Below are 24,243 nucleotides of genomic sequence, written 5' to 3' on the forward strand. Positions count from 1 at the left end.
TGTGTTTATTATTCTTTCATATCTCAGGAATAATACTGACTTCGAATGAGATATGTATATATAAATATTCGTTTACGAATTAAGGCTCTTTTTAATAATGTTGATTTATTTTATTTATTTATTTTATTTTTTATTTTTTTTAAAGTGGCATGTTCGCCTCAGTCTGGCGGTGTAGGAGCCTGGCCAACGGAGAGGTTTATGCTGCCAAGTTCTCAAGCAGAAAGCGGTACGGTGAAGATTGCACCAGAGAGATACACCACGAGATCGCCCTCTTGTCGCTTTGCTCCCCCTCGCCCAGGATCGTCAAGCTGCACGACGTTTTCCAGACACCCAACGAATTCATAATAGTAATGGAATTGTAAGTTTCAAACCTCGGGAGCCGTAAAAGAATCCGTAAATCGAAACACGTCGTTCATTTTTCAGTGCCCCTGGCGGAGACATGCAGACCCTTATTGATGACAACCTTGTGCCTTATGAACGAGACGTCGTTAAATATGTACAAGACGTCGTCGAAGGTCTGGCCTATCTTCACCACAGAAAAATCGCCCACCTCGATATAAAGGTAATAAATACGCGTACACCTCTTCTCTTCTCAAAACTGATTTTACCAGAAGCAGAAATTATTTTCATAACATGTTTGCTTACTGAGATTGAAGACCCTGAAACCCTGGAATGCGATCCAGTTTCCGCTCAAAATAGAATGTAAATCTACTACATCACGCACTCGTCTGAATAGGATATACCAAATTTGCTCAAGTATCTAATTAATAGAACCAAGAGGAATTGGATTCGAAGTGGCGACCTTCCGGGTCGGGTGGCGTTTATCGGCGACCTTTCTAGAGCCTTATGCTGGATTTTTCCTTTCGAATCGGACAATTTGAGTCGATTTGACATTTAGCCTTCCTTATTGGTCGAGGATCGAAGCCTATATCCTATTGGCATTGAATGAACGGATTTATGCTAACTTCTGTTTTCTGGAAGTGTTTTATCGTTTCATGGCGTTTTAACCTTTTCGGTCACAACTCAGAAGCGGAAGCCTGAATTTCTGAAGCACCCGGAGTGAACGTTTACATTACCCTATTTATTGCCATGGTGATGTTAGACAATCTATCCCGTCTGCCCTTCTCTCTCAAAACGTATTTCTCTGTCAGTGGCATTTTCCTAGGTTCGACCATCCCAACGTGTCAAACCCCACGAGAAAGTCGAAAGCCCGTCACAAAATTTAACCAATTAAATGATTTTTCCAATATTGATTCTTGTCACTCCAATTTTCTGATTGTTTCATAGTGAAAATGGACGCTTTTGGATGCACAATTTATCAGGGCTTGTAAACAAAAAGTCAAACTTTTAAATCGTATTGAAAAGCGAGTAGGGGTTTTATAAAAGTGTCAGCTAAAAATTTTGTTCTGTTCTGACTACAAAGGTCGGCGACTCTGTAAACACGCACTCCCAGCTTTCAAGCGATTTATTTCTTCTGCCATATTCGATTTGATCCGACACCTTCAGTGCGAAAATCGGGCAGAAATATGTTCTTTGAAGTTTCATCTTTTAGAACCACCCTGGCTTATCCTCGCTTTTGATCTGGCTGACCTAGAACTGAAAATGTCGAAACGACTAAACTGTATTAGTATTCTAGTTAGCTGTCAACACTAAATACTAACGTACAATACTGGATTGTCCGGGCTTAAATTTATCGCGTGATTGACTTGTCAATTCGATGGATTATGATCTACTTAAACGTACAAATACGATTAGTAATTATCTGAAGTAAACGGTCATTTTGACGTCTGCGTTTGTGGCACTACGATGGTGCTGTCCAGAATAGATCATATGCTGATAATTATTATCCATTATAATTTTTGTAAATACGCACATGCAGAACCAAGGCAGAAAACAAATATGTAAATTAATGTAAATTATTTAAACTACTTGTCTTCACGGATCCGAGGACGTATTTGCAAGAACTCTCGGACACGTGTCTAATATTTGTCGACCTAGTATACCAAAAAACTTTAAATTAAAATCGGCGATCCCACTTCAATAGCCCACCCTTAATGGAGGAAAAAGTTATCGCCCTATAACTAAACTATTCGTAAAATCCAATTTTTTGAGGTGAACAGTCTTCAGCTACGGTTGTACGGAGATTTAATTTGTTATAACCTTTTTTCAGACGGCATTAACGAATTTTCGTCTCTTTATTTAAGAGTAAGAAGAAGAGCAATTTACGTTTTTTTTTTTGGAATAAACTTTTTTTGTTGATTCTCACTCAAAAAAATCGGACACATATCCGCCACTTCCTCTGAATAGGCCCTGATTTCGCAAAAAAAAAGTTGAACATTTCTGTTGCTCAGATCAACTATTTGAATCCATATCATTTTACAGTATTTTCTATGAATATTGCAATAAAAATATAGTAAAAGCTAACGACGTTTATCAATAACCAAAACGTTTCGAAAAACCAAATATTTTTCGAGAAAACTGGGTCATAAAAACCTTTTTTCGTGAACCTAATATGAAATTTCGTTTTAGAAAAACACTCTTAAATATAATTTTTTGTTTGAATTTAAATTTATCAATTTTCGGTCCCTAAAATTTTTCCGATTTTGGCAAAGGGGTTATCGGAAAATCTGATTGAAACGGCTCTAATTCAAAGATGGCTAAAAGGATTTTAACGTGAAGCAGACCATTTGAAAGAAAAGAAGTGTAACTTTTTAACGACGTGTACCATTAAATTATACAAAATATATAACATATCTGTTAGAAAATACACAAAATAACAAAATTATTTGTCAAAAATTAACCTTGGTTTTTATTTTATTTTAATGGAAATAGTAGTACGATTTTAATGTTTGATACTATTATAAATTTTTTTTTAAACGGATTATCAATATTGAAAATCGGTCTACAAGGTTTTTAAGAAAAATGATTCTTTTATTAGATATATTTTTATTCCAATTTATATAAAAATACTGTAAAATGATACATCCGTATAGATAATTTGGTCAATGGAACGGCGACATAAAAATATTCAAAAAATAGAAAATTTCAACTTTCCAAAAAAAAAAAAATGGCGAAACAAGGGGCTATTCACAAGATGTGTAGGATACGTGTCCGATATTTTGGAATAGAATCACCAAAAAAGATTGGTCCAACTCCGTGACCCACCAACGTCCTCGTCGTCCCCTTGTTATTTTGTATAGAATGACACGCCATGCGTCAAAATGATGGATAGGTAATTTAATGTGTAAATTATTTGAATATTTACCTTAATAAATGAAGCCAATAAGCCTTATTATATATAAAATCCATCATTCGTGGGTGACTGATGTTTCACTCCTATTCAATAATAAATAGCAAAAAATTAAAAAGCCACTGATGGGACCGGTTTCGGGCGCTTTCGAAACCAATTAACCTACCCTACCATCGAAAGGACATCGTACCATCCAATTCTTCAAAAGGCAAGGACGACAAAATCGCTTATTAGTACATTCTGAACTATGTAATAATTTATCCGGAATGTAAATCGTATCGCGAGATCGCAAGAGTTCCTTACTGCAATAAAGGAATGACATGACCAAGAGGATTCCGGGGAGCCCGAAGGCAATTTATACAAATAGGTAATAGCACGGCCGCAGGGTTTCCTCGAACTTTTGCCCTTAACTTTTCCCTCACAAGGTGATTGATAAACATTCCACCGAACAATGTGCCGTTTCCCGATTATCAGCTCCTTTTATTTAACCAAAAACCGAAACCTTGGTAACTGATTTATCGTAACTTATTCAGAAATCGTGAGATGCCGTCTGGTGTGATGTAGGTTTCAGAAAAACATTTTCTTTATCGTGCCAAGGTTTCGATCTTTATAAAGATCATCTTCAGGGCCTGAGATTTACAAACATTGTTTAAATTTAACAAATATATGTAGGACGTGGAAAAAAGTGAATTTATACAATGCAAAATATATCTTTTTTTATATTCAATTAAAAGTCACTCAAAATGTTTGTTTTCTGTGTAATTGTGCCATTCTTGCATGGCGTGTTGAGAGTGCAATATCTCACTGGCACGACACGCAAGAATGGCACAATTACACAGAAAACATCACACCAGACCGCATTTCACGATTTCTGAATAATCGTCGACTAACGGTCACTAATCACCACACATTTATCGTAACTTCTCATCCAGCTGAGAAATGACATCAACTTTATTATTTTAATTTAGAATCCCAAATTTTTATTGTACAATTCGATTCCAAAGCGTATTTTATGCTACTTTTGATTGAATGGAAAATTTTGATAGGATTGACAATTTCTAAGTTATGCCCGACGGAAGAAACGTGGGGGGTATGCCTTTTGTAACAAGATGGACCTCCTCGCTTTAGTTTTAAAATGCAGGCGTTTTATAAATTTTCCAAAATTTTCCTTTCAGTGCAACTATCATAAAATGACCTCTAGAATCGAATCAAAAAATTCAGTCCAGTTCTGAATCTGCACCGCAAGGACAATTAGGTTGTTCTGTTGCGTTAAACCGATAGAAGTGTCTTTCTTGGCTGCTTAGCATCATCGCCTGCATGGTTCAACCGTATTGGAGTAGACAGTCTTTCTTTTATTGTTTGAAAATATTCTTTTATTCGATGCCACTTCTCTGAACCTTTCCATATATTTTCCCAATTTTCAAATGATTTTTCGGCACTTTTCTTTTTAATGTAACAGATGAGAATTTTTGCAGAGCTACCTTCTAATTCCTGGTCTTCGGCAGCTTCCTTAGCACCTTTATTTGTTTCCTCATCCATAATGGCCAGCGTGCGCTCTTATCCACCTCTCATTTAGCATACTTGTATATTGTCTTATTTCATGGGTCATTTCATTTGAGTTTCTATTATGTTTTAGATTTTAAGTGATGTTAAATTGTCAGTACTATTTCATTTCTGAAAAGGGTTGGACAAAAAAGCTTCTTTAGACTTTTTGGTTCTTTAACTGCCAACATCTCCCCTTCGTAGTTGGGGCACCAATCCGCTAATTTAAATTGAAGGCATAAATATGGTGTAATCTTATTTCCCTTAAATATAACACAACTGCATCCAAACATACCTTTTAGTTTACTTCCATCTGAGTATATGGAGTATACTGTATCTTCTTCAAGTGGTATCTCGGAATTTTTTATTAATTTTGCCGGGTGACAGGTTTTATGAAAGGGTAAAGGTCTGTCAATATCATATCTAGGTCCTGCCATGCAGGGTTAATTTTTAATTGCTGAATATACATCAACAATTTCTTCAATTTTTAAGAGGATGGGTGGAAAGCCAGAAATTACGTTAGCTGTTTCGTGGGAAATATCTTGTAGCCATTAACCTGCTTTATTCGATGTATGTATATGTCTTTTCTTTTAAAGGGTAACACTATATTTCACCATCACCCCTCGCCACTCACACTAATAAATGCACGCATTCAAACTAAACATTATTTTTGTTGATATTATTTGCATTATTATATTTTCGAAGACGCAGTGGCAGAGTGGTTTACAACGATATCGGTTCTGGCCCATGGAAATGTAAATGAAAATAGTATTTAAGAAGTATCGTGAAGTGGTGCCCGTGATAGCAAATGAAGTTGGAAGCCCTCCTGTGTGACAGTAATTACATTAATTTAATTATTTAATTTGCAGTTTGCCTCTGCGTTTTAACATCTATAGTGCAACTAACGAAATTAACATATGAAATATTCATATCTTCCATTTTTTTATATTTTGGACAAGAGGAGGATTTATCGGATTCGTTTTAGGTCAAATAATAGCTATTTTATCGATTTTGCTACAATTTGAAGTACACACAGTTGAAATGTAGATCTTGTTTTACCACTGATAAACCGATGGTGGTAGAGTAGCATCGGCTAGACGCAGACGAGGTGTGACTCAGAGGGTGTGGGACGTCGACATCCCACTTGGCTCATGAAATCCACAACGGACCACCACAAAAACAGACTCATTTCTGACCCGGGATTCTGAATTACGATCATCGGCATCCCAGTTCCCGTTTTGGCCACACGGCCCACAGTGTGCACCGGCCAGTGCCCGTTTCCCATACCAGACACGATCGAGTAGGAGTCGGTGACAACTACAGCATAGGACGATTCGAGAGATAGAGACAATTTTTAGAAATAATGAAGGTGGGGTGAGTATGTAGATTCACTTTTCGTAAATGATGGTTCTATTCACAGATTTTTTCTCTAATAATGGAGAAGAACCATCATTTACCAAAAGAAAGTCAATTTTCTCAATAGGCGGAAAATTATTATTCGCCAACCTAAAGCTCCTGTCATGCGTATTTACAAATATAGTAAACATAGAGTCTTTCAGATGCAACACAACAGTCAATAAGAAAGAAATCCAAAGAAGCAAATCAATTAGCAACGACAACCATTATAAATTATAATATTAAAAATGCGTTAGTTTTCGTTAAAAACTAAATATATGTACGTTACAGTCCCAAGTTAATATATTTTATTATGTACTACTTTACTTTTTTTAATCTTCGGGTTGTTTCCCTGGAGTAGATTTTTGGGTAACTTTCGATATAGGAAAATACGAGAACAACCATTATGTGTGGTACACGTTTCTTAATATGTAGAAAATTACTCAAAAATCAAGGTTGCATATGTATTTGATTCCTTTGTCGCTACTTACCTTTGTCAACAAATGTTCCCGTTGACCACATCATAAATCTTATGAAATACCCTCATTATACAATCACTCACCTCCTATAAGAATAATTACATTTTGTATTTATTTTTAAGAAAGAATTCTATGAACGAGTCGATGGGCTATGCTACGGATAACATGCATATGCAACATTGAAGATTTATTTCTGATCCTCAGTGAAAAATATCTTTACGATAGCGCTCATTCCTTTAATGCCTACCAGCCTGCTATCCCAACCTCAAATCCACAAATGAAACAAAATCATCATCTAGTTTACCGTTCCGAATACAACAATTATGACCCAAAGCATTAAAAAATAAGCTCTCTACCTTACAAAACTAGTGCCTCTGCATTCCTACCATTAATTACAAAACTAAACCCTAGGGGTGAAAAAAAGTCATCAATATCAAAAATTATTTCGTAGCCGCCATTAAAACGTTCGTCTATATATTATCTACATTTATCTATTATAAAAAAGAGGGTTTCATTCGTCTGGATTAAAGGTCACATGGGTCTATATGATAATGAGAAAATAACACACTAGCTAAATATGCAGTTTTGCAACACCAGATACCTACAGATTCCCTATACAGACCTTTTTCAAAGGCAAGAAACGAAATAGGAAATAGAACGGCATACAGTACATCTTCAGACTAGGAAATGGCTTATAAGACCATTTTTCCTCTCGTGAAAATAAAATCGTGGTTTAGCAACTGGAATATGACAAAAAAATAGATAACCACCATACATCGATCAAGAACTAACGGCATCTGTGCTGCGTACCTTGATAAGATTGGCAGGAAACAACAACCCCAATTGCGAGACGTACGGAGTAAAGAAGAGCCTTCACTGTCGCAATCATACTTCAACTAGAAAATTCTCAGTTCGCTAATTTTTTTAAAATTCGCCTGTAATTTGTACATACTGTAGGTGGGTCCAAGAGAATCGAAACTTTTGGAAAAACGTGTGGTGATTAGTGATCTCAGTACAGATCGAAACGTTGGCACGATAAAGAAAATATTTTTCTGAAACCTACATCACACTAGACCGCATCTCACGATTTCTGAATAACTTTTGGAAAAACAATGTTTTTAATAAATTAAACTCGATAAGAAGTAACAAAAATGCTAAATAAGCAACATTCAGCTATAAAAGGGCCTGGAAAGCATTACAGACTTTTAATGTAGGTACTCGCCCACTTGTACCCTGATTCTCGTGAAAATGGAACAATTCATAAAACACTGCTCGATAGCCCTATTCGAAAAAAAATGTTTAAGAGTAAGGTAACGTGTGTTATATGCCCTAGGGAAAGACGAATTTGGCAAAGGAGTGCCTGAGGTGAGATCAGTAGCTCCAAAAATGGATTGCAGACAAATTGGAAATGATCTGTTAGTGAGTAAGATAGACAAAACTGTTCCTGCTCTCCGACGTAAAATTGTAGGACTTTGGTAAGCGGAAACCACATAGGATAGACTCTGAGCATCGCTTTTTGAATTTTTCAAAATTTTCTCATATTCCCATTTATTTATATAGAAAGGGATCATCAACTTTATAGCTTTACCACATCAATAGATTTATATTGACGCTTTTGTCATAATTCGTATTTGTGGCATTGATCGTAGTGTGTACCTATAAAAATTTGTGAATTAAATTAAATAAAACAATGTAATATGTGATTTCACATTTCTAAATTACAAAATCTCTTCTAATCAACCACTTTTTCTCTCTAGCCTCAAAATCTAGTGATGATGGGGGATTTTCCCGACTGCGAAGTCAAGGTCTGCGATTTTGAGATATCGAGAGTGATTCTCGATGGGACGGAGGTTCACGAAATTCTCGGTACACCTGAGTACGTAGGTGGGTACAATACTTTTTTCCGTTTGTTAGCTTGGTTATTGAAATTATTGTTTCATTTAGCTCCAGAAATCCTGCATTATGAGCCTATCACACTAGCTGCTGATATGTGGTAAGTTTATTTTATTCTTGCTGAAAAACAGATTATAAAAAATTGATTGAAAATTAAACATTTTTAAGGTCTTTGGGAGTGACGACCTATGTTCTTTTGACTGGTTTCTCCCCTTTTGGTGGCGAGACTGATCAAGAAACTTTTCTCAACATATCGAAAGCGCAGGTCGACTTTCCGGATGAACTTTTCGAAGATATATCTGAAGAGGCTAAAGATTTCGTTAGGAGGCTTCTTTTACGAAAGCCCAGGTAAATAATTCTAACACGTTCATCTAAGTCGTTTTTAATGTAAATGTGAAATCTCAGTGAGAGGATGACGGCCAAAGAAGCGTTGAAGCACCCGTGGCTCTCGAACGCCAGAAAATGCAGCAGGCCATGCATGAGGGCGAACAGGAACCAAATCAGGCGAGGCTGTACCGCCTGTCCGTCACATTCTAGCCAATTTTCGGGAGTCCAAGAGAGCAAGGCGACAAGAAGTTACCTTTCAAAATCGAGGGAGGCTTTATTCGAAAAAGTCATGTCCAGAGGAGTCGATTTAAGAAAGAGAACACTTGTACAACAATATAGCAGAGCCAGGAGAATGTACGAAAGCCAAGTGAGTGTTAAAAATTTTTCCTCTTTAAACGTCCACTAAATTACGTTATGCCTGATAGGTGTCCCTTGGAGCTGGAGACAAATCGCTAATGTTGTCCAGGGAAAAACTATACGGACTCAAGTCTCTTTCTAAGTCCCAAGAAGTCCTCAGTCTTTACAGATCGGTGCTGAATCTCAGCGAGGAAGCGATAGTGAAAGCAAACGGGGAAACACAGACCGACAATAAGGAAGAAGAGAAAAAAGTAGCGGCACTAGAGAACAATAACAATAATAGTACTAAAAACAACTGCGATGAAGATAAAGAAGAAGACAAACCAGAAGAGCAGAAAAACAGTAACGGCAGGGTTATGTCCCCGGTCACCACTGAACCGGCCACCACCTCGGAATCCGATGAAGACTCAATAACATCAGTAGGTCAGTCGCAAAACCCTGTATTTACTGTTTAAGGACTTACTCCCTTGACTTTTATATGTTTAACGTATTAACCAAACATTTTCTTCAACATAACATGAAGCAATAATATGATGGTAATGATATGATGGATACTAGGAAGTGGGGTTTTTTGTGCCCAGCATTGCAGCCTTCTGTCTTATTGTACTTTCCTAGTTACATAGTTCGGTGTAATCAATTCGATCCTTCTCCTAAGAATTACTACGCCATTGCCTGTCGTTGTTACAATGTATTTTCCTGGGTTTACTTTGTATCCATTGAGCAGTTGCTTCACATTCGAAGATCAAATGGGTGGCTTTTTCGTCCTCCTCATTGCATAATCTACAGATGGGATCATCTTGGATATGCCCATGTTCGGCCTTCTCAGATGCCAGTGCTTTGAAAATAAGCAAATACAAAATGAAACAACAAATAAACATAAAAAAGGTCATAAATTCAAAGAATGAAAGCTTATGCACACACGTACATTATATAAACAACAGCCAGAACTGATTAGGTTTCCATACATACTTAGTTTTCTAGGAATGGTAAGCAAATTTCACAAATAGAAGCACTAAATCTATCAAAATATGAAAACCTAATTTCAGCTAATTTGGGACACGATCAGACAACATTAAAGATGTCTTCAAGAGCATTATGGATATGTTGCCGTCATTTTATTGGGTACTACTGCATAAAGCTCTCACAGTCACGCCTCGACTTGGATAGCCGACACAACTCTGTAAAATTAAAACTAAAATTTCTAAACGGTCTCACGGTGATGCGATATTTAAAACAATTAATTAAAACACTGTACACGAGGAACCGATTTGAAACAATTTATTGATCATAGTAATGCCCAGCTAGTGACATCATCCCGTCTACCGCTGATATTACAAGAACTGTGAGCTAAATTATAGTTTATATTATAGTCGTTAAATTATAGTGACTTTATGAATTAGTGAATTTTAACCATTTCTAGTACCACATTCTTTATTCATATACTGCCGGGTAGAGAGACTATCCTGACCTGAGATGATGAAGACGATAATGAATACTAGGACGTTGGATTTTTCCCCCACGTGCTGCATGGCTTATTCCTGGTTTTTTAGTTCAGTGTAATTGCTTTTTCCTCTCTTAAGAAGTATTAAGCTACAATTCCTTTTCCTGGGTTTTCTTTATCTCAGGGTAGGTCTCCATTTAGCCATTGCTTCGCATTCGAAGACGATATTAGTGGCTGTTTCTTCCTCCACATTGACTAATATAAAAACACAGACATCTTGGAATATGTTCATATATATATATATATATATATATGTGACCTGTAAGTAGTCCTATCACTCCTCTGAGTTTTGCCTCTCTAACTGCAGCAGTAAGTTTGCTAGTCTTGGCGTCGGTTGATTTACCATAAGCTTACTGTGTCTAGCACCTGTAGCGTTTATCTTCTTCTCCTTTTAACTTATTTTTTGATTAATTCTGTTAAGCAATATTCTGTGTTTATTTTAGTTATCCCAAGAATAGGTACAGAATAATTTGGTCTCGTAGAACCTCCTCTGGCCAGTGTGTCTGCCTTTTCGGTACCCAAAATTCCTCTGTATCCTGATACCCAAGATATCACCAACCATCAGGTTGTTGTGTTTCCCCAGTTTTGGAAATTTTGGATGCATTCACTGACTAGTTTTGATGTGATTTTTTTACACGGTAAAACTCTAATAGCTACTTGGCTATTCGACCTTATGAGCATTTTTTTGCTAGTGTAACCTCTTTTAAATTTTTTTAAGGCATTGATGGTATGTATTTCAGCTTGAAAGACTAAAGTGTAATTCTCTAATGAGTTTGATTGTTCATGTTTTGGGACATGTACAAATGACAGATCAGGTACCTTCATGTGTTTTAGAGCCGTCTTTACCTTGCCTTGTCATTGTATCTCATGTTCTCCTGTATTCATCTTCTCCTTTGTTGTCTATTAAGACTTTATAGGATGTGCAGCGTGTTAACGGGATAATGCAGTAAACTCAACTACATATATAGTACAAACAAAAGTTTCCTTTACCCGCGAGCGTTATTTGAATTTAAGTAACTAGCGATACTTAAGCCATTCAATAGAACACTACTTAAATGGCTCACTAAATTTCGTTGGATTTTGTGTATATTGCAGGGATTTGTAAAAGAAAGTCTCTAATGTGTGGTGATTAGTGACCGCTAGTCGATGATTATTCGGAGATCGTGAGATGCGGTCTGGTGTGACGTAGGTTTTAGACAAACATTTTCTTTATCGTGCCAACGTTTCGTTTTATAATCTATTGAAATCATCTTCAGGGCTCAACACCAGACCGCATCTCTCGATCTCCAAATAAAGTCTCCAATATTCTTTAAAACATTGCCTAGAATATTTGTACAGCCTAAATAAAATCTTTACGCATGAATCTTAATGTGTACATGCTGCAGTTGATGACACAGATTTATTTCGCTTTAGAATCCAGAGCTTGCGAAGACACGCCGACTCCGGCCACTGTGGAGGAAGAAGAGCCCAAGTTTACAGTGGCCCAACTCGTCTCCGCCTACGATAGGCACCAAGAAATCGTCACCAAATCGTCCATCGAAGTAACCATGAGGTCTGGTAGCATCGAGGAAAAGTTCGGGAACAAACCCTTCCCTACAGGGCCGAACGCGCTACGGCTTTTTATCCCGGACATCCAGCTGAGAAAGTCCAAAAGGAAGAAGAAGAGGATGCCTAGGGTTTCAACTGGTCTCCCTCAAGAGCCCGTTAAAGATTTGGACTTGGAATTAGAATCTGACAAAAAGGTAATTATTCTCAAACAGTAAACAACTTACAACACGTTTATAGAACTACAACTTGTTTTAGTAAAATTAATTCACTCGTCATACCCCCATTACAATTATCTTGAATATGTCCCTATAAAATGACCCCAAAAAAAAATGTCAAGCATCTCATATTGTTTTCAGCCGGAGGCTGAAGAGTTGTTGAGCGAAAGGCTCGGCGCCGAACCGACGGTACCCAAATACCTTAGATCAGAAACTACCCCTGAACCCAAGATAGAGAAAAAGAAACCACCCTACTACATGACTCCTCTCGAGTTGAAGCAGCATCCAATGTCCAACGTGGCAAAAACTGTGGAACTGTTCAACAATTTCCGGCCGGACAGAAAATCCTTTTCCTCTTCCAGGTCACCGCTGAGTACGCCGGAGTCAGAAAAATCCAGGAGAAAATCCTCGCCTCCGACCATGAAGCCTTTCTAGGCGATTGTCTTCCTTTATGCCGCGTGTGTTGCTCAAGGAGGTTAGTCATTGCGCATATGATACGGCTTGTGTCTGTGTTATTAGCTATGGTTGATATTTAGACAATCATCCACCTTTAAATTGTCGTTTCAATCATTTAGGAAAGGATAAACAGTTTGTTTAACGTTTAAACTGTTTGAAAAATATTTATTTTTATATTTACAATTATTGAACCCCTTGTGTGTTTAAACGTTGGTTTGATCTTTATGAGCCGTATTAATTGAATTGCCAAATAGAGCCTCCAAGTTCCTTCGATATCCATAATGATAAACGTGAATGAATTGTATATTTCTCTTAGATTTAAGATGACACATAATTTGATCTGTTTGCATTATATTATTGTATATTATATTCCAACCTTATAATAATAAATAAATAATAAAACTATAACAAATTAAAATTGTTGTTAAATCTACCCGTCCTATTATTTCAAAACTTGGCGAACAAGTAACATATAGTTATTTATCGAAGTTTCTCAAACACATAATATTATGGCTGTAAATGTTAATAAAAGGTATACGCCAGCAAGAAATTGGATTGGCTTAAATAACTTAACTAATTAGCAAGAAAAGAAATTTTTTAAGAAAAAAACAGTTAACCTGTTTCTTACGTTAAATACCTATTATTGGAGCATAAATTAAAGGGTTTCCGTTTATCCAGATCCACCCATTCTCTTTCTCTCTCTCTCTCTCTATCTTCTTTCCCGCTATCGGATTATAAATACAGTAATTTGTCGATTGATTGATTTGTATAAGCTCAAATCTGCATATAAAAGCACATGTACACTAAAGAGTTGAACTTTTGGCTTTTGTGGTAACTCGACTTCAGTGTTTTAGCAGTCTCGGGGTCAGACCTCGGTCTTATCGGTTTTCCAATTTCTTGGAGAGTATAGACGATTTCCCTGTCATTGGAAAGAAAATTGTCTCGATTTTAAAAGCTACATTAAAAGGGATACAGCCATGATCCTGATTCTATTTCGCCGTATATTAGTATAATCCTCAAGTGTTGAGGCAGAAAACTCATAATATAATATGCACGTACAATCATGAGAAAACATAAGTAAGAAAATTGATGTCAACAGATGGTTGTTCCCGAGACATTCAAAATCTCTAATGAGGCAATACTACAATGATTTGAGTGATTCTACAATGTCGATTCTACGTCTGGTTTTTACTTCGAGGAGCTTTGTTTCCCTCGGAGCGTCGGACGATATATTATTATTATTATTATGATATATTATTATATTATGATAAATAATTATAAATTATTATGCTATCTATACTAATGATCTTAAACGAGAAATCAAATCATCTTTGGGAGTTTCTCTGGTGTTTAGCATTGTTGTATGTTTAGCGGCTTCCTATTATATCGGAGTAAGCAGAAGAACAAAAAGAACTTTTATGTTCGGTTGAAGGAGAAGATTCAACGTGATAAGGATATTCTCTAATAGGAGGCAGTAGGAAAAGTCCATTTTTTTATTTTTTTAAGATTTCACTACCTTGCTTCAAATAAACAATGTTATCTCCCAAAATAAAGAATAATGAAGGTCTTGGATAAATCCGTTCATACCATTGAAAACTACGTTAACTTTCCAATAAGATTTTATAAATAGTAAACTTGTAAATGTTGGTGAAATAAGCGTTTTAGTGGCCAAAACTTTGTAAAATTTTTTTTTCAAAGTTGAAAAACTTACTATGGTGATTCTAAACCACCATTTCCAAACCTAGCGTCCAGCAAACTTCAGAAAACGTACTCCATTTAATATCCTTTTCAGTAGTGTAATTGCTTTTTTAATTACATTTTTCAAAGATGATGAAATTGACGAAGGAAATGAGAAAACCGTGGTTAAAGGATTGGTAAGGTGGAAAGATTAATAATAATGTGTGGTGATTAGTGGCAACTTACATCCCAATATCTGGATAAGAGAGTAAAGCAACATATCTATGATTGCAAAAAACCCAAGCAACATCCTACAGCACTGGCTATCCACCATTTTGAACACAAACACAATTTCGACTTCAACAATCCAAAAATATTACACACAGAACAACATAAACATCAACGTAATTTTTTAGAAATGGTTTACATCAACAGAGATAAACACAGCATCAATTACAGAACAGATACATGTAAACTAAGTCGCAGCTTCGCCAATATCATTAATCAAATTCAATATCGATAACATACATGTTATATACTCGCTTGACCCTTATCTGTTGCAACCCTTCACATTCCTCCCTTATCACACCTGCACGTGTTCACTTCCAAGAAACCCCTCCTTCGTTACATCCCCAAGCCTTTGCTAATATTAATATTTTTTATTCAATTTCAATCCTTCCTGGCTTTCATAGAGTATAGAACGTAAATTCCCTAATTGGAATTGGTTATTCCAGTTTTGTATTGCCTTGCTGTTTAATAAATAGTGTTCTTTTTAAAAACTAATTTAATACACGCAAAACCATAACTTACATATATCATCATCACATCACACAAAACATATGATATAACATATAAAACAATCATCACATTCCACACATCTAACATTTCTACCCAGATACATACATATACAACAATTTGTCTTTCCTTTCCCTCATTAACCCCGCCTATATAATACTGAAAGGCCGAACCTTTATCCACGTTTTTCCCTTTGTCGGCTCCTTTCACCTCAAAGGAGCCGACTCCTCATATAAAAATTTCTGTCTATCCCGACTTCCTTCCCACCCCTTCAAAATCCAACGTATATAAACATAAAACAGCAATACCTCACGGCTCACTGGCACTCTCAACACGACACGCAAGAATGGCACAATTACACAGAAAACAAACTCTTTGAGCGAGTAGAAATACTTTGATTATAAAAAATACATTTTTTTTTGCATTGTATAAATTCACTTTTTCACATCCTAAATGTATTTGTTAAATGTAAACAATGTTTGTAAATCCCAGGCCCTGAGGATGATCTCAATAAAGATCAAAACGTTGGCACGATAAAGAAAATGTTTTTCTGAAACCTACATCACACCATTTCATCATTGCATCTCATGATCTCTGACTAATTATCGATTAACGATCACTAATCACCACATACTTAACCAAGCTGTTATGTGCGTTATAGAAGCAGGTGAAAGTTAAATTCACAAAAATTACTTTCAAGAAGGCTTACATCACTGAAAAAACAAAGCAAACTAAAATTACTGTTTTTTTATTATTATTGTTAATAAATGATTTTATAAATTTGCAAAAATATACCAGATACATTTATGTACATTGTACTTTGTTTCTGTTAAAAAAAGTTTATTTAAATGTTTAAAAATCGTGAGATTTCTTTGTTTCTCTATTTCTGCAGAGTGATGAACCTGTAATTGGTCGGTATTATCTTATCTTCAGTCAGGCTGGATGGAGATGCGAAAGTCCAAAACACGACTGACAGACCTACCCAATGAGGATAGGCAGACAGAAACGATCAGTAATGACCAAAGTATACATTAGCTTATACTAATATGTATCTCAATCTGCCTATCTTCAAACTGTTTTGAATTATCACATGTGTTCAACATATCCGACATGTATTTGTTAAATTTAAACAAGTTTGTAAATCTCAGGCCCTGAAGATGACCTCAATAAAGATCGAAATATTGGTACGATAAAGAAAATGTTTTTCTAAAACCTACATCACACCAGACCGCATCTCACGATTTCTGAATAATCGTCGACTAACGGTCACTAATCACCACACATTTATCGTAACTTCTCATCCAGCTGAGAAATGACATCAACTTTATTATTTTAATTTAGAATCCCAAATTTTTATTGCACAATTCGATGCCAAAGCGTATTTTATGCTATTTTGATTGAATGGAACACCAGACCGCATCTCACGATCTCCGAATAATTAATAATAATAAAATAAGTTAAGGAAATATTGAATGAATTTATTAAACGTTTTTGAATTTGTGTTCGAAACCGAAATATGCAAGTGTTTACTTATTTACCAACGACTGCAACTTTGATTAAAGGATTATTGTATTATTATTCCCCGGAATAAAAGAGTTTTAAGATTCAAAATGTTTTTAGTTATCTATGCGATATCTTGTTGACTATGTTGTAAGTTTTAAAGCAACAGATCCTGTCGTTGCTGTAAAACTTAAATAAAACTTTACAATGGCTAATATGAGAAAAAGGGCTCGTTTTGGATTGCGGAGGGTGTAGAGCATTTCGAATCAAAGTTTAACAAAAAAGTTTAATAAATTCATTCAACATTTTCTTAAATTTTTATTTTTATTGTTATTAATCGTTCCACCTTACCAATCCGTCAACCACGGTTTTCTTTTTTCCAATTAAGAGAGCAAATACACTATGGACGCTAGGTGTAGAAATAGTGGTTTAAATACACCATAGTAAGTTTTTCAACATTGAAAAAAGAATTATTTTTCAATGTTCTGGCTACTAAAATGCTTATTTCACTAACGTTTACAAGTTTAATATTGATCACACCTTATTGGAAATTTAACGTACTTTTCAATCGTCTCAACGGATTTGTCCAAAACCTTTTAGTTTGAGTTATACTTGTTTATTTGAAGCAAGGTCGTGAAATCTTAAAAAAATCAAAAAAGCAAGACCATAGTTAATTAAGACTTTTAGATTCCATTTTAAATGTAGAATCTACTGGCAAAGTTTGTAACACGAGTATTAATGTAATAATTTATATTAATATTGTGTATTATATATAATATAGAATGCAATTAGAGTGAAATTGTATAATTTATAAAAATAAAATTCTGAAATTGGTACGGAATAGAACTTAGGTTGAAAAAAACTTCGAGACGTATCGATATTCGATACCGGCGAGTAAAGTACCAAGCGCTCCCGGCTAGCCAAACTACGAACTACCAAGCCTGTAGCCAGTACTGTAAACTGTAAAGTGTAAACTCCCAGATCGTTCTTGTAAGTCTTGTCTTCTGTTTGTTTTGACAGTGTGGCCGGCTAAATTTTCGAACGGATTGGGTCTCATTGGATTTCCTAGAATATGAAAGACACGGACAAAGACTCGGAAGAAAAAAATATTGTCAAGAGGAGAGAACAGCTATATCGACTCATCATCAGGTGAAAATAATAACTAATTAACAGCCGTTCAATCTGACTGTTAAATTTCCTTTACTATTCCTCTTTAGACAAGCTTAGGAATGGTAAGAGTGAAGTTGCTTTAACCATAATAATATTGATAATATAAATTGTCAAAAGCATCGCTAATTTATTTAAAAGACGAGGATAGTAGGATAGTTAAAACATCCGAAACCATAGCCATTTAGGCTTATTGTGCCATAATGTCCTCTTACTTTATTGGTACAAAGACAGCAGGGTATTAGCCTTAGTTGTTTTGTTTTTGTCTCAAGGCACCAGTTGTTTCTTCACATTTGACGATTACATGTGAGACGGTTACTTCCTCTTGTCGAATAGGTTTAATCCAATAGATACCTAATGTGCAAGCAGCAATATTCTACAGACATGCAGGATTTGCCAAATGACGAGAGGAGGTTCACTAGAATCGTCAACTAGGGGGTCTGATGCTCGGTTGTTCACTGAGCAACAATAATCATTGCCTGCCTTGCTCAGCTAATCATTGGTTTCCTTGTCCTCTTCAGAGTGCACAGATATTGCACAGAAGTAGACGAACTAGCATCCACATATTCATGAATCAACTGTACTGTATGTATATCAACTGTAATCATCAATAAACAGTAAGTATATAGTGCTATTTCTTTTTCAATAAAAAATTATTCCTAACTATTCTAGATGTAGTAATGAAAGAATAACAGCGTTGTTTCTGTTAGTTAAGAATGGATTGGTCCAACAGGTTTTGGAGTTCCTCGATCTCTACCAAACTGAACCAATAATTTGTATGTGTGAAATTGGATCAAAAGTAAGATGGGGCAACAGTAGTCTGTGTCTGAGTTTGTAGCCACTACATAAAACAGTAACTGCAGCTGCAGCAATGACTGTTTCACTGATGTCCATCATGCAATCATATAGTGAGTTGAGGACTCGCACGTCACTTGGCAACTATGTATTTGCTGTTTACACACAAACGCCACATGTATGTATAAATAGGCCCTCTACTTGGTGACTGCAAAGATGAGCATCTCGAAACTTGGGAAATTTTCTGCGCAATTGGTATTCGGCAAATATCATATGTCTGGAACCACCTTTAGATTGGGAATGAGTTATTCAGGTTGTGTGACGGTCCTTCAATCCACTTAAAGTGTTTGGCTCTTTTAAATCAATCTTTGATTTGTTTTCTTCTGGCAGTTTACTTAAAAATGGGCCCTTATTGTTGCCTCTGATTCAATTTTTCAGGCCTTTTCCTTAATAATACAGGCCCCGGATCTCCTTATATGTATACATGTATATATTGGGTTGTCCGGAAAATAATGCAGGATTTTGGTATTAAACAAAAAAAAAGAAACTAGTTACTTTAAAGCAATGTTCTTTAATCAAAATAATTTCCCATACTCTCAATACATTTCTCCCAACGTGTTGGTAACTTATTAATTCCGTCTGAGTAGAATTCAGAATTTTTAGAATTGATAAAGTCAATAAATGCATTTTCCAGTTCCGTTTGATTTTTGAATATTATGTGTTGTAAGTAGTGGTCCAGGTGTCTAAAAAAATGGTAGTCAGTAGGCGAGAGGTCCGGAGAGTAGGGTGGGTGAGGCAAAGTTTCATAGCCAAGCTCCAATAATTTTTGTGACGTTACACGTGACACATGTGGTCGAGCGTTGTCATGCAACAAAATGGGCCCTTTCCGATTGACCAAAGAGGGCTTCATTACTGCCAATTTCTGATGCATGGTATTAATTTGGTTACAGTATGATTCAGCATTGATGGTTTCGCCAGGATTTAAGAAGCTGTAGTGTATTAAACCAAATGAAGCCCACCATACCGTAACCATTACCTTTTTTTGATGAGTTGGGGGCTTTGGAAAATGTATTGGAGCTTCTCCTTTGTCGAGCCACTGTCCAGAACGTCTAGTGTTATCGTAGAGAATCCACTTTTCGTCACATGTAACAATTCTGGCCAGAAATGGGTCATTTTTGTTTCGACAAAGAAGTGATGCACAAACATCAAAGCGCTGATTTTTTTGGCGATCGTTTAATGAGTGTGGAACCCAATTTTCGAGTTTTTTCACTTTTCCAATCGCCTTGAGGTGGTCAGCGACGGTCGTTTTACTGACTTTGAGTTGCTCTGCAAGTTCTCGAACAGTTGTTTTGGGGTTTTCTTCCACCACTGATCGCAGAACATCATCATTAAGAGAGGAAGGCCTTCCACGACCTTCTTCATCTTCAAGGCTGAAATCTCCCTCCCGAAATTTTTTAAACCACCTTTGCACAGTGCACTCATTAACACAACCCTCGCCCCAGACTTGGTTAATGTTTCTAGCCGTTTGGGCTCCGCTTCGGCCGAGTTTAAACTCGTAAAAGAAAATCGTACGAAATTCTCGCTTTGACATTATAAGGATGACTGAATTATTTCCAAGTAGCGGAATGCTACAGAGGTAAACAAACAATATCGTTTGGAAGAGGATTAATAAGTGTTGACGTAATCCTGTAAACGTAAACAGAATATTTTATATAGATTTTTTTTAATGAAAACTTAAAATCCTGCATTATTTTCCGGACAACCCGATATTTTACATAGCAGTAAGTCACTATAAATTCAAGAGCACCATTGTTTGTCTTTTATCTTTTAAACTCCTACAGGTGTGTATACATTGATTTAAGATTCCTTTCACTTCCCAAATCTGGTATGAGGAAGGTATTAACTAAAAAAAATGGCTCAGGAATGGGAAAAGTGGGACAGTAGTGATAAGTAAGGTTCTTTTAAGTCTTTGATTCCCAAACCCTGTCACATTCCCTGGATTTTTACATTGAGGGAAAGCAAGTTTTTTTCATTAATTATTAGAATTAGGTCTAATCATTGCATATGTCGGGCTTACCTGAATAGAATTCAGATCTTCCTGAAATTGTGAAACATATGATGAACCCGAGATAGTGCAACAGATTATTGCAAGCAGTGACAGCCGAATAAAATCTCTCTATATTCACTTGCTTTTCTGTAAGCGATAAGAGACTAGTCGGTATAAATGCTTTGATACTTATTCTTGTGTAAGAGAAGATAAGGTTCTAGAATTTAAAAAATCAGAAAATTATTGTAACACAATTCCGTCTTTTAAATGTACACAAATAACAATAAAATCTTAATCAATCTAAACGTCAGCCATAACTCTAAATCTGGGGTGAGTCAATTAACAAAGAAACTTACCCCAAATGACACTCGCCACAATTAGTCCACAGCATCCCCATCACCTTTCTAGTTTCTCAGCCGTTGACTTGATCTGATGGGTCACAGAGGCTGGTCTTCGCTGGCTCTGGCTGGCTAAGTTCCCACGTTGAGACCCAAACAGAGTGTTACTGCTTCTATTTAAGGTTGACTCCTGTTCATTGCCTGGATTGAGTCTTTGATCTTGTCAAAGGACAGTCTTCTGAGGTGAATCCTTGGTCTTGATTGACTTTTGGTTTTATACATCAACCCATTTTATACCAGTCTCTCTACAGGAGTAGAGATGGAAAGGAAAATCAAAAGTTGGGTGAACCTGCAAAGACGGGTGTCACGCGACCCCAATTTATGAAGTTGCGTGTTGCTACATTTTTAAAAAATATGAAAAATAAATCTATCTTCCAAAATCTAATTTAAACAATGTTAATTAACTGATTAATTGCTTATCAAAATTATCCTGTCATTTAAGTGTAATATTTAGTGACCATTAATTGATGATTAATTAAAGATCATGAGTTGTAGTCGGGTGTGATGTAGGTTAGAAAAACATTTTCTTAATGGTACCAATGTTTCGATCTATTGAAATCATCAGGGCCTGGGATTTATAAACATTTTTTAAATTATACAAATACATATAAGATATTAATATCAATTTATACAATGATGTACACAATATAGTACTTTCAGTTTTAAGCATAGTATTTGTACTCACTAAAACTGTGTTTTTGTGTGGAGTCATCTATATTATCTATTATGTATTATATTTTAAAATAAAATTAAGGTACATCTTGTACTCAGAATATTTTATCTTTATTATATTATAATGGATTGCTAATAGTTAAACTGTAATATTCTAAAACATCCATGAGTATTTTCTGCAAAGTCAATTTATTTCAGTCAATTGTTTTATGACGGGCATCAACAGCTTGCAGTCCAGTTATCTTCATTGGTGCAAGCCGACCCACCTTGCCCACCATCAGACAGGCTGCTACATGTGACTACAATCGGCCTTCAACATGAGCCTGAGAGGCATAAAAAAGATCCGATACCAGGGTTGAACCCGATCCAAGAAATTCTCGTAGGGCCTGGCCTTGGTAAAAACATCCTCTTTTTGTTTTATCCTCATGATCACAATTTTGTCCTTTAGATTTAGAATATGAAACGGATGTGGATATCACTGCACCAGAACCATCGCATTATGAAACGGTATATGTGACATCGCACAAAGGAGCGTGCAGGGCAGGTGCTTTCAGCCTTGATGGACAGCTGATTGCCACTGGCAGTGCAGACGCATCAATCAAGGTAAGAGTTCAGTTTCATGCGAGGCCACCCAATTGTAGAGCTGATCGATTTAATTTCAGATCTTAGATGTAGACAGGATGCTAGCAAAGTCACTCTCTGATGCGATGGAAAGCACAACAGACAGCCAAGGCCACCCTGTCATCAGAACATTGTATGATCACCTGGAAGAAGTAACCGCCTTAGATTTTCATCCAAGGGAACCCATTTTGGCTTCGGGCAGTCGTGATGCAACTATCAAAGTTTTTGACTTTGCAAAGGCCAGTGTCAAAAAGGCTTACAAAACTATAACTGTAAGTTTAATACCAGATTCACAGACTTTCACAAGTAGTTTTATTACATTATTTGTAAAGAGGGCCTAGTTGAAGCTAAGGCATTTACTGTCTTATCAAAAAACATGAAGACTGATTAAATTCATTAGGCATCAATTCAATGTCTTATTTGATCTTATAAAAAATTTCTGATAGGACTCGCACGGTATAAAGTGCATTTCATTCCATCCGACGGGTGATTTCTTACTTGTCGGAACTCTTCATTCTGTAATAAGACTCTACGATTTCAACACGGCACAGTGCTATGTCTGCAGCGTCCCCTGCCATCAGCACAGTGACACCATCACATCTATCAAGTAAATTTAGTTTTTTTTCCCCTATCATAAATTGTATTTGTATATTCTGTTTACTCTACATATTTTCTCACAAGGTTTACCCAAGGTGGGAAGTATTATGCATCAGCTAGCAAAGACGGAAGTATAAAAATTTGGGACGGTGTCAGCAATAGATGTGTTAACACTTTCTACAAAGCTCACGATGGGGCTGAAGTCTGTTCTGTGGCATTTACAAGAAATGGAAAGGTAGATGTGTACAAATATCTTTCAAGAAATCTATTTTAAACTGGTTTTCTGTTTTTCTTTAGTACCTACTTTCGTCTGGGAAAGATTCGTTAGTCAAACTTTGGGAATTGACAACAAGCAGATGTCTAATAGCTTACACTGGAGCAGGGACTACTGGTAATCATCCTTGTCATAACAATTAATAATTGATAAACTGGTTATCAATACTGTGTAAAATGCAGAAATTAATTTGTTTGTCAAAAATGAAATTGTTAATGTTAAACAATTTTACCACCAAATAAATTATAATTTTCCAGGAAAACAAGAACACAGGACACAAGCAGTTTTCAACCACACAGAGGACTTTGTTCTCTTCCCAGATGAAGCAACTACCTCGTTATGCGCATGGAATGCCCGGAACGCTTCTAGAAGACAACTTCTCTCTCTTGGTAGATTTAACATATGTAATTTGCATGATTTATCAATTTACTGAAATTATATTTTTTAGGACATAACGGCCCTGTAAGGCAGATAGTTCACAGCCCACATTCAGCAGCCTTTCTCACTTGCTCTGATGACTTCAGAGCCAGATTCTGGTTCAAGAGACTTCAGACACACTAGCATTCAATGTATATATTTTATATATGGGTTTTGTAAAGGAAATTATATAAGGTATAACAAAAATAACATGAGTTTTAATATTCTAATATAAATGTGTTCCTTGCAAAACCATAAGGAATAAAACAACAAAAGAACTTTTACATTACATATTATTATTTAGATTTACAATATTTTCA

The 24,243-nt window shown here is 36.0% G+C and overlaps 2 protein-coding genes across 3 annotated transcripts in view; both read left to right on the top strand.

Moving 5' to 3' along the window:
- LOC106672922 (death-associated protein kinase 3-like) overlaps positions 1–13,337 on the top strand; it is a 64,737-nt gene extending 51,400 nt beyond the window's left edge. For both annotated transcript variants that reach the window (XM_014404730.2, XM_014404731.2), the window contains exons 2-10: positions 146–358; positions 424–562; positions 8,424–8,550; positions 8,611–8,659; positions 8,728–8,907; positions 8,965–9,253; positions 9,312–9,666; positions 12,158–12,486; positions 12,649–13,337. In XM_014404730.2, coding sequence (XP_014260216.1) covers positions 146–358; positions 424–562; positions 8,424–8,550; positions 8,611–8,659; positions 8,728–8,907; positions 8,965–9,253; positions 9,312–9,666; positions 12,158–12,486; positions 12,649–12,942 — 1,975 coding nt within the window. In that variant the 3' untranslated portion in view covers positions 12,943–13,337. The remainder of the gene's footprint in view (positions 1–145; positions 359–423; positions 563–8,423; positions 8,551–8,610; positions 8,660–8,727; positions 8,908–8,964; positions 9,254–9,311; positions 9,667–12,157; positions 12,487–12,648) is intronic.
- Positions 13,338–17,870: 4,533 nt separating this feature from the next.
- Positions 17,871–24,207, top strand: LOC106672885 (cleavage stimulation factor subunit 1). The gene is made up of 9 exons (XM_014404673.2): positions 17,871–18,084; positions 22,213–22,409; positions 22,463–22,617; positions 22,677–22,907; positions 23,082–23,242; positions 23,317–23,467; positions 23,530–23,623; positions 23,764–23,895; positions 23,955–24,207. The coding sequence occupies exons 1-9, from the start codon at positions 18,008–18,010 to the stop codon at positions 24,065–24,067; spliced, it is 1,311 nt and encodes a 436-aa protein (XP_014260159.1). The 5' UTR covers positions 17,871–18,007; the 3' UTR covers positions 24,068–24,207.
- Positions 24,208–24,243: the final 36 nt, after the last annotated feature.

Source organism: Cimex lectularius, unplaced genomic scaffold, assembly GCF_000648675.2.
Source record: "Cimex lectularius strain Harlan isolate CLEC.00 unplaced genomic scaffold, Clec_2.1 scaffold46, whole genome shotgun sequence".
Taxonomy (NCBI): domain Eukaryota; kingdom Metazoa; phylum Arthropoda; class Insecta; order Hemiptera; family Cimicidae; genus Cimex; species Cimex lectularius.

Bases quoted from the DNA above. Each gene is read 5' to 3' on its own strand.
- LOC106672885 (XM_014404673.2), top strand. From the start codon at position 18,008: ATGAAAGACACGGACAAAGACTCGGAAGAAAAAAATATTGTCAAGAGG. The intron at 22,618-22,676 runs GTAAGAGTTCAG...ATTTAATTTCAG, and splicing joins GTGCAGACGCATCAATCAAG to ATCTTAGATGTAGACAGGAT. The intron at 23,896-23,954 runs GTAGATTTAACA...TATATTTTTTAG, and splicing joins AAGACAACTTCTCTCTCTTG to GACATAACGGCCCTGTAAGG.